The sequence below is a fragment of the Petaurus breviceps genome, unplaced genomic scaffold (assembly GCF_028583685.1).
Source record: "Petaurus breviceps papuanus isolate PSGF00001 unplaced genomic scaffold, PetGlider_PUasm1.0 79, whole genome shotgun sequence".
NCBI lineage: Eukaryota > Metazoa > Chordata > Mammalia > Diprotodontia > Petauridae > Petaurus > Petaurus breviceps.
Window position 1 is genome coordinate 16,972,416 of NW_027186523.1, and position 15,286 is coordinate 16,987,701.

Genomic DNA, 15,286 nt, shown 5'->3' on the forward strand with positions numbered 1-15,286 from the left:
AGACTTTTCTACTTATCAGCTCTTCAATTTAGGCAGGTTATTGCATTATAGAGAGCAAGACTGAGAATTTTCTCTAATTTCTTCTTTTAGACTAGAGAGGTTTTTCACCTTTTTTGTTTTGTTTTGTTCTGTTTCATGGGTCCCTTTGGCATCTGATGAAGCCTGGAGACCTTTCTCACAATAACGGTTTTAAATGCATAAAAGCAAATAAAGAGGATTACAAGGCTACTGAAACATAGTTATCAAAATGCTAAAAACAAACCATCCCCCAATTTGACCATTTCACTGGTTAAGAAACCCTGCTTAAGAGGCTTCAGAGCTGGTGTAGCAGGAAAAGTGTTGACCTAGAAAGAGATTTGAGTTCTAGTCTTGTCTTTGCAACTAACTAACAATGTAACCTTGGGTAAAAAACAACCCTCTTAGTTAAAACTCAGTTTCATTTTCTGAAAAATGAAGGAACTGAATGAGATCATTTCTTAACAGTTTCAAGATGCTTGCATTTCTGCCATCATTCTGACACACCCTGTCCCCCACCCCTATCTTGGACTATACCCCTTGAAAATTGAATTCTAGCAGGTGAGCTTTCTATACCACCTCTGCATTTCCCATTTTTGAGCATTCCCTTATATGTTACCTTCACCATTAGAAAGTAAGCACTTTGAGGGCGGGGACTGTCTTGTTTACTTGTTTTCTGCACTCGTATCCATAATTAGATCAGTACTAGGAACATAGTCAGTAGTTACCCATTTAAATGCATTATCTGTCTATCTAAAGGTGTGAACTTAATGTATTAGCAATCTATATGTTGACTTTACAGCATAAACCTCTGAGGTTTTTTTAGGTGAAAGGTACAATGTCAATTCAGAGACTATGAAATCAAAGAATTACATAATGAAAGAGAGTGGCTGCCACATTAGTTTCCTTCTTTTGGTATTGTTTTTATACATTTAGAAGTACACACCCTATGAACACAGCCTACAATAAAACTCTTCCCTCCATTCTAAGGATGTGAAACTCTGTTGTTAAAAAATTTAAAACTATGTACAATGTTGCTCTATATATGAACCAAAGATTTCTATAGCAATGTAGGATGGTAACTTCCTTATTTACCATTTTGTTTCAAATTCTTGCAGATTCTGGATTCTGTTCCTCTGAAGAGGTCTTACCAGACTACTAAGTTTCAATTGTTCCTAAATTATCTTCGACCTTCAAGGTCTTTGAAGTTATTTGCAAATTGTAGAGGGAAATATTCCTCCCCTCCAAGTTACCCAAAATAGGAATCAGATCAGTTCAAATTCTCCCCAAGTAATTTTCTTTGGGGTTGAGAATAGATTTGGGATATTTCAGTTTTAAAAGGTTCTTTCTTCTCCTCTCTTTCCCCCCATTCTGCCATCAAATTTCCCAGCAAGCAAAAATCTAAACTTTCTAACAGCTAATGACAAGTTACTTCAGTTTCATACCCTTAACATCACTGTCTGGCTATTCTTACTAATCATCCCAGGGGTTCAGAAAATCTACTAACTTTCTACTAGCTCTGATAATAGTAATAGCTGTTGAATCTCATTGGGCCAATCTCACACACACACACACACACACACACACACACACAAACACACAAACACACACTCTCTCTTTCTCTCTCACAAGCAAAAAATCTCAAATGATCAAACGGTACAATTAATTATTTGAAATCGACTCAACTTAGAGATTGTGGGGAGAAGACATTTATATAAGTTCAAAATAATGACATTAGAAGGTAAGGCATCCTGTGAGCTTAAATGAACAGCTTATTTTAATACTGTCTGTTGGAGAGGCAGGAAAATAATTTCTATCATTTTGATTAATATAATAATCTGTATAAATGTTTTTATTACTGGGGGGAGGGCAAGTATTTCAGAAGAAAACTAGCTCTTTGTCCTTTGGTAGTAATTTTTGGTAATAGTTCACTTGTTACTATTTCTTTATCCTGTGAGCCTATTCAAAACACATTGTTTTGTATAACTGAGAAGACTAAAATAGTACTTTATAGATTTTGAAAACTCCAGTCAATACTGAAGTTACTTACAAATGCTCTTAAAAAGAATGGGATATATTTTAGAAAACGAAAAAAAATACTAATGCTATTTCTTTCTAGGCTGGTGACAACACAATCACATGATGTATTTGAGATAAAATATCAAAAGCTTTTCTTTTATATGGAACAAGAATGTAGTGTTTCTGGGTGTCAAGTACAGTTTTTCAGCTCATTTAAATGGACCAAGGCCCTACTCTGAAATACAGATGATAATTAATTTCCCTTTGCTAATGAAGACTACTGTGTAATATATTTTGTAGCAGGGGTGTGTGCTGGTAAATGTTTAACAACCAGCTCTCTGGGAAAAAAAGTAAGATTATGCTTTTAAGTGTAACATTTTATTGACATTTTCCCCACCACTTTCTTCAATCTGGACAATCAAGTCTAGTTTGTAATGTTCACCATTTCTAAAGTGTAAAAGCTCAAACTGGAATTTAACAATTGGGCCATCTTGAGCTAGTTCAAGATGTGTATTGCTTTATATCCAAAGCTGTGAATTATTAAAAAAAACAACATGAAAATCTCTAGAAGCTGCAGGGAGAATTTAGGGTTTTCAGTAAACGGCTCAATGACCGACATTTTAACCTGATTTCTGAGCTCTGATAATCGCTTTCTTGATCTGCTTAGTCTGGACTTAAGAACAGATGTCTTAAAAGCTGATCACAAGTCTTCAAACCCTACTTCTTTTCTTTTTTGTTTCTGTGGTTTGCTGAAATGTGATACTAACAGAGCCCAGGGTGCCCTTTCCCTCAGCATACAACTCGTGAGTGCAAGATCACCCATTTGCTGATGAACAACAGTCATCAATTCTGATATACAAATGAGAAAGTAAATGTGTGCCTATTAAGAAAAAAGACAAAGGAGAAAAAGGTACATGTGGATAGAGTCATTTTCCGAACCTTTACCTAAGCCTTTTAAATTTATCTGTCATATTTAAAACTAAGATGGTATTTAAGTCGGTGTAATTTTTTTTTTTTACAGTGTTCTCATATTGTGGAATGGAAACTTCTTTTCTTCCTCTGATGACTTCCTTATCCTTCTTTCTCAATGATGAAAATTCAAATTAGAATTTATACTAACTGAAAAAAAAGGCAAGTTGACAAATTATAAGCAGAGAAATTTGCTAAACAAATATAGCCAAAAGGAAGAAACAACCTTGCTTTGAGATACTCATGAGGTTAAAAAATATGTTGAAATCTTGGTTCTTTGGAAAGATATTTCAGGCATGCATCTAGTTTATGACTTATCAGAGCTATTATTAGGAAATTTAGAAGCAAGTGCAAATTCACTTTAGGTGGGAGGAAGGAGCAGATCCTTTGTCAACAGAGTTCCATTGTGATATAAGAAGGAGCTGTACATCCTCCATATTCTAGCTCCCCATTCCATCACAGCCCATGATTCCCTACTCCTTCCTTCCCCCCACAAATTTTCAACCTTAGAGAGGAGGCAGAGTGAGGCAGGCAGAGGGGCTTGTGCTAGGGGGTGAAAGTGGGCCCTGGTAATGGGAACCCATAGTGAAGAGATCCTCAGGTATGGTGGCCTGGGGCCACACACAGAAATGGGGCTAGCAGAGGACTGAAAACCATAAGAATGGACTGCCACAGGAACAAATATTCCCTCAATGCCAACTCTAGTTGTTGTTCTATGTCTCATATGAGCTAAACTCTATTGAAATTCATCATTCTTAAATAAGTAAACTAGTTCTAAAGTCATATATGTAATGCTTCAGATTTGTAAGTATCCCATGGAAACTCAGAGAGCTATATATTACTTTGATGGATCTATGATCTTACCAATACATCCCTCCAACAATATGGATTGCATGCCACTCATACTTTGTGCCCTATTGGAATCCACAAAATGTTACATGCTATAAAGGAAAGTCTCCCACTAGAAATTGGGTGGTCTTTTTTGAGGGGGTATTTATAGATCAGCAGGTATGAGAATGTGTATACAGGATGAGAATGTTTGGATTTTGTCACCATAAATCAGTAGGAGTGGAATGCCTTCTTCTTACAATCTTCCATTATCCTTTTCTGTAAGATTTTATAACCCAGACTATATCATATTCTAGAGTTTCCCTTTATTGCTATTACTTGGCTAGGAGATCAATAGTTTGTAGCTTAGGCAATTTCTGGACTAATTTGGTCGCATGGTTGAGGTGATTGTTTTACATTGGATAGGAAATGGTGATAGTCTTTACTGATAGCTGGTTTTTTTTATCCATTTCCTTATTTTTAATGTCAATAGTTTGTTTAAATAGACCAGGTTGATATTGCTTAAATTGTGTATCATATGCGTATCTTCTTACTTTTATTCTTATGTCTAGCTTAGTATTTATGTGAATCTTTGTTCTAACAACAGAAAGCTGATTTAGAAATACCAGTTATTTCCTTTCTACTAGAATATCACAATTTCATTTTTTTGTGATTTTTTTTGGCATTCTCTTTTCTTGACTTCTTTTTAAAGAAAGTTTTGATATAAAGTCATCAGGCTTCCTTATAGTTTATAACTTTTTGGCCCTCTTGTTTCTTGCCCCTGAAGCATATTTTCCAACATATATTCATTGTTTTCCCCTATCACCTTCCCCTATCATCATTTCACCAACATTCCCTATCACCTTTGCATTGATGTCACTTATTATAATTTAATTTGGGGAGGGGCACTTATCAGGTTTTTCATAGAATTTCTCTACGTCTTCATTTTCTGTTACTGAAGTTGGATATAATCAACAATTATCACTGAGGAGATAAATATACTTCCTAGAACAATGTAGAGCTGGCCTACACAATTTGCCACTCCACAGTCTCCTGTTTGTCATGTGACCTATCTGTGATCCGAAGAAGTTTACAAGGTGTTCAGGTCTGACATAGAGTCTTTTCTAGTAAATTACCAATTCAAGTCAATAAATAATACTTCAAGTCATGAAAGAGTTAATTTCCCTTGTGTTTAGATGTATATTAACCTGGGAGGCTATTTGACTTTATGATAAAAAAAGAGAGATATCTTATAACTTGTAATAGAAAGAACCTTTCATAAAGGTAATATAAAATTTTTTTAATGATATTTTTAAGTAAAATACTGTATTGACAGGGCATATCTCTTAGAAGAAAGTCATTCTGTTAAATACTTGCAGAAACAATTGTTGGTTTTCATTAAGTCTAATTTTAGACTCATTCAGAGGGTCATACACAAAATGAATTCTTAATGTAGATTCTAAGCAGTAATCATCACCACAGGGGAGGGAAAGGAGAGAGAGAGAGAGAGAGAGAGAGAGAGAGAGAGAGAGAGAGAGAGTTCTTAGATTATTTATAGAATATTAATTAATATTCTTATATTAGAACCGTGAAGAACCTAAGAGATTAGCTATTCAAACTTCCTTATTTTTCAAAGAAGGAAACTGAGGATCAGAGAGATTAAGTGGGTCAAGCTAAAGGTCATTTAGCGAGGTCACATAGCAAGTCAATGGCAGTGATGAAATTAGAGCTTGGGTCTCTTGAGTTGAGTCTTCCTAAAAGCAGGCATACCTTCATGAAGTATGAATTCAGTACATTATCGCTAAATTTAGGTGTTGACAAATTCAGTATTTTGTTGTTGTGGATAGTATAGTTGTACCTAGTTAGGGAGATTCAGAAGGTACGAATTTATGATTCCTTCTCTGAATTTATAGCTTCAAGTACTTAAAACACAAAATATTTCTAAGAATTCAGAATGTTTTTTTTTGGGGGGGGGTGGCAGGAGGAAAAGAGGATGATAATCCAAGTCTTACTCCAGAAAGTGTAATTTATCAGAGAATTCAATAGAATGACTCACTTGCCTTCCAACCATGCTATGTGCTTGATGCCACCAGCTTTCTTGCATGAGAGGTCTTCCTATGTGACTCCCTCCCTTTCCTAACAGTCATTCCTCTTCCCAGGTAGTGACAGGGACAAACAAACTGCCCAGTGGCACTCTGACAAATGAGGCCAATCCCGGAGACTTGGGTTCCTCTGTAACAACCCTGCTAGCATTCTGTGTACTCATTAGGCAGCAATAAATTATTGCAGAGGCCAAATTCCTGCTTCCTTGATTCCAAAAGAATCTACAGGCCACACAGATCCAGGCTCTTCAAGGCAAGATTACATATTCATAAAGCACATTCCAGACTGTCAGGACATTTAAAAAAACTAAGTAATTTTAAAGAAATGGTTCAGAGCTGGGAAAAGAGGGGGAAAAAAGGGAAAATGGGAAACTAAGAACACCCTGATAAACCTGAGGTTAAATGTATTACAGACTGAAATTCACTGGAACAATAGTTTTCAAATTGTTTTGACAAGAACTCAGAGGCATCTCCAGGGACTCCTGGAAAAAGAGGGATGTCCTGGTAGATATGTCCAGCTTGTATGAGCCCCATCAGCTCACACCTACACCAAACCTAAGACACAAGAAACTAAGCAGAAAAGGCCCCACAATCTCAAAATAGCTGCTACAGGTCTCTATTTTAAAGAGCTTAGGCAAGAAATCCTGAAGGCTTCTCTTTCTTTTAATTGCTCTGGAGGCACCATAAAATGGTTGTGGCTTCAGTCTTGCATCTTGGACTGATTGTATATGTATTTTGATGAAAGACTGATTGATGGGGTCTCAGAAGAAACACAGGCAGGGAGAAGGAGAGAAAGCAGCTATGACCCCTATGAATCAGTCAACTCCTAAGCATTGCAAGAACTGAGAGACAACAAGGTTATGGGAGTTCAAAGATACTACCAAGTGAAATGGTGCATGCTGTTTGGGCTATTTGGTTGCAGTGGAAGCTACGAATGCCTGATGGACTGGGGGGGGGGGAGGAGGGAGAGTGATGGTGTGGTTTTTGTTCAAAGCTTTATTATGCTGAATATCCTATTTCTGTTCCTAAATCTTAAGTGTAGACATGTTGTTATTGTTGTTGCTGTTTAATAGATAATCAAGAAATTTTCTCTCTGGACCTTGGTTCTAAAGAATGAGTCCTATGGGCCTCAGAGGAATTTAATAAGCGGACTGAGAGGTTTAAAGCATATCTTTGAATAGCTAATCCCATTAAGAACATTTACAACATAACATCCAGGATAGGATGCAGTGATGTTGCTGAAAAACACTGGTAGGCAATTTCTTTTAGCCCCATTGACCAATGTACAGTACTTGATGAAACTGGCTTTATAATTAAAACTTGCAGCCTTGAAGATTTCCTGAAGTTACTAAGCAAATTTTACTAATGTATTGCATAAGTATTCAAATTATGAATATCATTAACAAATTTTTCAGAGTTATGACTGTGATTTGAATTGCAGGAGAGGAGAGGGAAGAAGAGAGATAGGCATATGGGTTTTTCCTTTTATCAGTGAGGTCTCCATTTGTAGCAGCAATTCTTTTGCAATCACCATCCATTTCTTAGTGGAGAGGAAATTCATTATAATATATTAATGGAGAGATAATAGTTGAGAGGGCCCAGAGTACTTGTAATCATATTTACTATAATATATTATTCAATCTATAATATTGCTTTCAGTTAGAGCAAAGTTATTCTTTTAAGTGGAGAAGATGGTTATTGGTTGTGTGTGTGTGTGTGTGTGTGTGTGTGTGTTTAAACCAAACTGAGAAAACAAGGCTTCGGGACTACCTTCTCCTGTACTGATATAAGGTATGATTTCCCATGTTTTCTAATATTACATAAAAATGTTTGGATCTGCCATGTAGTATAACATTGAATGACTTAAGCCAGGGCACTGGATGTTATGTCTCAAACTCTACCTCAAAGTCACAAATGATGATGCATGATGAAAGTGTAGAACTTTGATTACTCAACAAAAACTACAGATCTTCATGTGTCTTCATTCACAATTTATGGTAGCAAAAGCATCATTCTAAATATAAACACTAATATTATTATTGTATTATGGGAAAGGTCATAGGAGCAATGCTCAACAAAGAAGAAAGGAAAGGAGTTTTTGCAGACTTACCTGGAAAAATCTCCCTTTGCCTCCTGAAATAAAGAAAATATAAATATTAATATAACAACCTCATTGCTAGCTTCAAAACTCAAAACTCTCTCAGTTTCTGGTTTCTCCTTCAAACTAATTCTGAAATGTTAAGTATTTGTCAAAATATCTACTCCCCTATTTTATGAAGGTAAAGAATCATAAGCAAAGGTCAAGCATGGTTGGGCATAGCTATAATCTCATCTACTAGGAAGGCAGAGCCTGGCAGATCTCTTGTGCTCAGGAATTCAGAGTTGTAGTAGACTTTGCAGATCTAGTGCTCATTCTACATCTGGCATTGATATGGTTAGCTCCTGGAAAGGAGGTAGGGAGGGTCCATCAGATTGCCAGAGGAGCAAATTGGCCCAGGTCATTGCTTCTGAGCTGTATCAGTAATGGGACCGGTCTTATGGCTAGTCTCTGTCCTTATAGTCTAGGTAATATGGAGACTCAGTCTTTAGCAATAAGAATCACAAGCAAAGGGCAAAAGGGGCTGTTAATCATTTGGAAGGGACACACAACATTGAGCTAGAGAAGGCCATACATGGGAGAAAATGATAAGAGAATGTGCAACTTTATTCCATTTCTGTTCTAGACCTAATAATGCAGAGGTCTGTAGGGTCAAAGTGGCCCTGACAGGTCCGATTTCATTTAGATTTTTCCTAGATTAATGGTTGCTGGGGAGACTGGGCCAAATGCTAAGTCAAGGATGCATTTATGTTCAGGAGGAGAGTCACATTATCAGACCAGTTCAGACTGCTGACCCTGTTCTGCACTGGACCCAAATTGTTGTATTACTTGAGGACCATTTCTCCAAGTTTCCTCTGGGTAACAGGACCAGGGGATGGGCCAGGACCAGATCTATCTCTGTAGACAGGGCAAGAGCCACCCCTTCCTTTGTACCTCCACTATATACATTATATTTTGCCTTGTACCACAATTATCTGTGTACCTGAATTATCTCCCCTACTAGACTACAAGCTTCTTGTAGGGATTACCTCTTATTCATCTTTGCATTCTGTTTAGCAACTAGTTCAGGACTTTCTAGACATACATTAGGCACTTGATCAAAATCTGTTGTTTAAACGAATGAATTTGCTTTCCACTGTTACATCTAATGTGCAGTAATGCACATTACTTTTTGTCATATGCACATTCGTTCCAGAAGGGATGAGATAATTCTCTGTTAGGTTTTATTGGTTTCTTAATTTGCTTGAGGGAGTAAATCCAGAGTAAAATAACTGAATTATATATATATATGATACCCATTTTTCCTGACTCAGATTATGCACCGAGTTTTCCTTAATAAAGATCCGATCTCTAGGACTGGGTGAGTAGGGTTTAATTCACTTACTAGAAGCTCTGATGGATTCCATGTGCCTAATATCCCTTCCATAAATTAGGCTGGAAGCAGTTAAGGACACAATTAATCAGTGGTTGCAGTCATAGCATTCTGGCCATGTTTGCACGTGCATTTACTAATTACTCAAATTCCTCATTGTGGTTTTTTCCCCCCTCTAATGCCATTGGCAGCATTATTATTTTTAGTTTGGGTTTTCATGATGAGCTGCCTATTTGGGATACTTATTTACCCTAAGAGCTGGTAGGTAATTATGGCAATGTGATTTTTAATTAATATATGATGACCCTCCTACTCTCCTTCCTGTGTGTATATGGATATGTGTGTGTGTGTGTGTGTGTTGTGACTCAGAAAATCACTTCGCTAAAGGAGAAGCCAGGCAGGCCCACACCATTAAATCCTTCTTTGGGCAACTCACCAATAAGTCTATCAAGGTCTTAACCATATTCCCTGATTATCTAATTAACACATAGTCCTAGAATATAGAAATGAGGTTATTTCTTACCTGTAAAATATAGGAAGCTAATTCAAATACCACTTCACTGTCAACCTCAATAAGTTCCTATAAAGAAAGAGAAACATAAAAAGAAGATAAAACTGGGTTATTTTTTCTGTGAAGGTGTCTCTACAACCTCCAATACTTTCATAGCACATCTATTTTATGAGGCAACCTTAATTCAATTATTTCAACAACTAAACTAAATTAAAACAAAACAAAACAACAACCAATTTTATATAGAACTACCACATTTAGACTTATACCTCAGCCTGAGGACCTAGAGCGGAAGTACAAAAAGTAATGAAGAAATTCCATTTGGGAAGAATAGTTGGATTGAATCAAATACACAGAGAAGTGATTTCATGTTAGAGAAAACAATATTTTAAATGTATCCATCTATCAATTTACAAAGGGAAATATTTGTTTAGGGAAAAAACCCCATGGATTGGAGAACTGTTAAAAACTGAGAGACTATCAATAACTACTGATCAAAATCCCTACTTTCTTTATTGCCATGAAATCTTTGAAAACTTTTTTTATTGATTTATAAATATAAGAGCAGGGGCAGTTAGTGCTATAGTGGATAGAGAGTTGGATCTGTAGTCAGAAAGACTCATCTTCATGAGTTCAAATCTGGCCTCAGACACTTGCTAGTTATGTGAACCTGGCCAAGTCACTTAACCCTGTTTGCCTCAGTTTCCTCATCTGTAAAATGAGTTGGAGAAGGAAATGGCAAACCACTCCAGTCTTTTTTACCAAGAAAAGCCCAAATGAGGTCGCAAAAAGTCAAATGTGACTAAGAAACAAAATATGAGAGGACCTTAAAAAAAGTATATTTCTTATAAACAGTTGAGCAAAAACACCTAAAAGACATTAATTATGTCCAATACCAATGCCAATCTCAAGTTTTCAGTTTACTACTTAAGAAAAAAAGTTATGGGCTTTAACTTTACTAATTTGGTAAAATTTCATCTCCTATATTTGAACTGTTTTGTCCCCTAACACTTTTCCTTTACATCCTTTTAATGATTGCATATATGGTTGTTTTATCACTGCTTTTTTCATTTTGCATTAATTCATGTGTCTTCCCACATATCTATTAATTTTTCCTAAGTATCATTCCTTAGAGCTTCATAATATTCTGCTACATTCATATACCATTATTTCTTTAGCAATTCCTAAATCATTGGGCACAGTGTGTTTCCAGATTCATATTATCACAAATAGCATTTTAATGAATATTTTTGTCCATATGATTCATCTCTTTCTTTCATTAATCTCCTTGGGGTATAAAACCAGTAGTAGAATCAATAGGTCAAAGAATATGAATAAATTTAAATTTTTTCTTGTATAATTGTAAACTCCTTCCACATCAGTTGGCCAGTTCATAATCCCACTAAAAGTGAATTTGCATATCTATCTTCTCAAAGCCACGATAAGATTAGGTTTTTCCCCCAATATTTTATCATCTTTGCCAATGATTTGGGGATTTTTTTGGTGGGGAGGTTAAGCAACATCTTAGAGTTATTTTTATTTGAACTTCTCTTAGTGATTTTGAACTTTTTATAGATAGTTGCTGACAGCTCATGCTTCTTTTGAAAAGTTTACTCATATCCTTTAACCATTTATTGCAGAATGGGTCTTCAACTTAGAGATTTGTGCCAATTTTCTAAAGATTTAGTATTCCAGGCTTTATTCAGAGATGTTAAATGATTTTTTCAATCTACATCTTTTCTTCTTATTTTAATTGCATTGAATTTATTTGTGAAAACTTTTTTTTTACTTTATGTGATTATCTATATACTTTGTCTTTTAATATCCTCTGTCTCTTGCCTTATTAAGAATTCTTCCCATAGCCAAAGTTGTTAGAGATAAAACATTCTATTCTCCCCTAGCATTTTTATATGCAAGTCTTTTAAGTCATTCAATTTTATTATGTTATATTTTGGTCTAAACCCATTTCCCATCAAATTGCTATCTAAGTTTCCTTGTAGTTCTTGTTAAATAGAAGCCCTCCCCTAGCACTTTGACATACCAAACACTCAGCTGTTGTATCCATTTACTTGTAGATTTTGACTACGTTGTCTGGTCCACAAATCTACTTTTCTATTTTTTTTTTAATCCATTAACTGATGCTTTGATAATGGATGCTTTGTAATAGAATTTGAGATTCATTACTTCCTATTTTATGTTATTTCTCTTGAAATTCTTCATCTTTTATTCCCCACAATGAATTATGGCTAATTTCTAATTTCCCAAAATTTCAGCCCCTTCCCCCTACCTTCTTCCTATTCAATTCTGGGCCCAGTTCATTGACCATCTACAGTGTCTATTCAAGATACATCTTCTGAGAGACCCACTACCTATCATGGTCTTAGCAGGAATCAGTTTTCATCTAATTAGCACCATGTCATCTACAAAAAGGAACATTTAAAGGACTTCAGCATTTATAAAGAATATCTCTTAGATTTTAATTCTAACCTAGGTACTCTATGACAACAGCAAACACTTTGTGTGAACATGTCTCCTAGTTTTGTGTCTCATTTGATACTGACACATGTCATCTACAAAAGGAACATTTAAAGGACTTCAGCATCTATAAAGAATATCTTTTAGATTTTAACTCTAATCTAAGTACTCTTTATGACAACAGCAAACAGTTTGTGTGAACATGTCTCCTAGTTTTGTGTCTCATTTGATACTGACAATCAGAGGAATGTTGAATATAGTTATCTTTGTCTTTGTGCCCATTCTGGAATCTCATGATTTTAACAGATGAATGGAAAACAACTTCTTAGAGAAGATTCTTTAAGGTAGCATTTTATTCTACCAAATAAAATGTTTGTTTTTAAAAACAGTCAGGCAAAAGAAGCACAATAGACTCTCATATTCTCTGAGATGCACTCTGTTATAGAATACCATTTGACAATGACTTTTCTTTTCTTATCAAAAATTGCTTTTAATGTCCCCAAACTTCTTGCTAAGACACCAATAATATTCAGCAGCCACATGGCTATGAATCATGTACTCTCAACATTTATGAAGAATTAAAGCTGTAGGTCATCCAAGGGGCACTGGAGAGATGCATGATGGGGATAAATAGGCTGGAGTACATTAAAGAAATCAAAGTGATATATGATTAAAAAGGGAGGCAAGCTGGTAACATAGCAAGAGAGAGGGACAGTGGAAAGACAGCTTATATGTTCCACTGTAACCCACTTTATGTCAAATCTAGAAGAATGCCCCAGAACACTAGACATCCCATTTATGGAGGATTCTGGGGGAATGTGGACAAGAAGAATAAAGAATGATAAGTGAACTGAACTGTTGGAGGGAAAACACATATGGATGAGATACAGATTCACTGAAATATTGGCAATTTGATGATATGGCATAAAATCTGTGGGTTTCCTTGGGTAGTACTGTCATTTTTATAATATTGGCATGGCCCACACATGAACATTAAATGTTTTTGATTAATTAGGTTTTCATTTATAAAATTTATTTTGTAATTGTTTTTGATGTAATTCCCTGGTTATTTTTCTGGGTTTTAAAAAATTAGCAATGAAGAAATGCTGATCAAACAAGAACCTTACCTCATATTTTATGAAAAAAATTTAGGCCAAATGCAGTCAGTTTCCTCTTTTTCCCTTCTCCATATTTCACAACCACTTGATGTCATCCCTCACTCCTCCCACTGTCTTTTCTTTTGCTGTAGTCTCTGATGAAGAGGTTACCCCTTTCCAAACCAAAGCCAACCCTTCTCCATGTACCAGCCCCCTTGTCCTTGTCTAGCTTATTGCTCCCACAATCATCTTCTCTTCTGTCTCTTAATCTTCAATCTCTTCCTATCTTACTTGTTTATCAGTTACTGCCTACAAACATGTCCAAATGTCTGACATCCTTAAAAAAAAGCTCTCACTAGATTCTCAAGACAGTATCCTATATCTCTTCTCTCTAACTCCAGGAAAATATTTTATTACACCCTGCCTTCATGTGATATAGTGGAAAGTCTCAGGAGTTAGATGTTCAGGGTTCAAATTCTGCCTGTGAGATCTGGGGCAAGTCATTTAACCTGTCTAAGTCTCAATTTCTTCCTGGGTAAAATGAGGTTTTGACCTTTGACAATCTTTCTAGCTCTAGATCCTTTACTTTTTTGATTCTCACCTCATCAGCAAGCTGAAAACCTTACCCCAAAGTTACTGGTGATCTCTGTATTGCTAAACCTAATGCGCTTTTCCTCATTTCTACTTTTTCTTGATCTTTCTGCAGCATTGGTCACTGAGGACCACCATTTCCTCCTAGAAGCCCCTTTTCCTTCCATCAGTGTTTTCAGGAAACTTCATTTTTAGTTCTTTTCCTGTCTTCTTGACCCTTCCTTCTTTTTCTCCTTTGAAGAATCAATAACCATCTCCTGGCTTCTAGCTGTGGGTGTCCCCCAAGGTTCTCACTTGAACCCTTTTCTTTTCTTTCTCTACACTTTCTCACTCAGGGACATCATCATTTTATATGGGTTTGGTTCACATATCTCTACAAATGACTCACAGATCTACACATCCAGCCTTCTTTTTCCTGACATCTCATCCTGAATCACAAAATTGCCTGTTAGATATACTGAACTGGCTGGCTTGTAGACATCTCAATTTCCCCCCAACCTTCCCCAACTCTTCACAACTTCTCTTTTCTTGTTGAGGACACTACCATCCTTCCAGTCACCCAGTTTTGCAACCTTGGGGTCATTTTTGGCTACTGTTCTCCTAACCACATATGTACAGTTGCCAAATTCTGTCTCTACCTCCATAACATCTATTGCATTTATCTCAACTGACCTCTTCCCTCCACCCATCTAGTCACTGCTCCCTTACAGTTCAAGCCCCTATCATTTCTCAACTGTTGCAATGGTCTACCTGGACTCAGGGTCTCATTTCTCTCCCGACTCTTCTCTACCCTCCAAATAACTGCCAAAACACTTTTACTGACCATGTCATTTTCTTACTCAATAAACCTGTGGCTCCCTATCAGTTCTCAGATTGGCTACAAGCTCCTATATTTGGCATGCAAAGGTCTTTACAATCTGGTCCTTGCCTAGTGTGTGGGAAGGTGGTGGAACAGCCAATCCTTCCAGCCTTGTTACACTTTACTTACACTTCCACATTCTGGGATCCAGTTCAATTAGTCTTCTTGCTGTGATTCATATGTGATGCTCTATATTCCATTGTCTTGCCTTCATTCTTGTTAGCTCCCATTCCTAGGATTCACTCCCTCCATATCTCCACCTCCTAAAATCCTGAACTTCCTTTAAGGGTCACCTTCTACAGAAGCCCCTTCTCATCCCTCCAGCTGCCAGTGCTTCCTCTACCCCACAA

The 15,286-nt window shown here is 36.4% G+C and overlaps 1 protein-coding gene across 6 annotated transcripts in view; it reads right to left on the minus strand.

The window, feature by feature from the left end:
• Window positions 1–15,286, minus strand: part of FRMD4A (FERM domain containing 4A) — a 416,929-nt gene that overhangs the window by 124,429 nt on the left and 277,214 nt on the right. For all 6 annotated transcript variants that reach the window (XM_069106435.1, XM_069106434.1, XM_069106433.1 and 3 more), the window contains exons 6-7: window positions 9,927–9,983; window positions 8,044–8,066 (exon numbers count right to left, since the gene is read on the minus strand). In XM_069106435.1, the coding sequence (XP_068962536.1) occupies window positions 8,044–8,066; window positions 9,927–9,983 (80 nt within the window). The remainder of the gene's footprint in view (window positions 1–8,043; window positions 8,067–9,926; window positions 9,984–15,286) is intronic.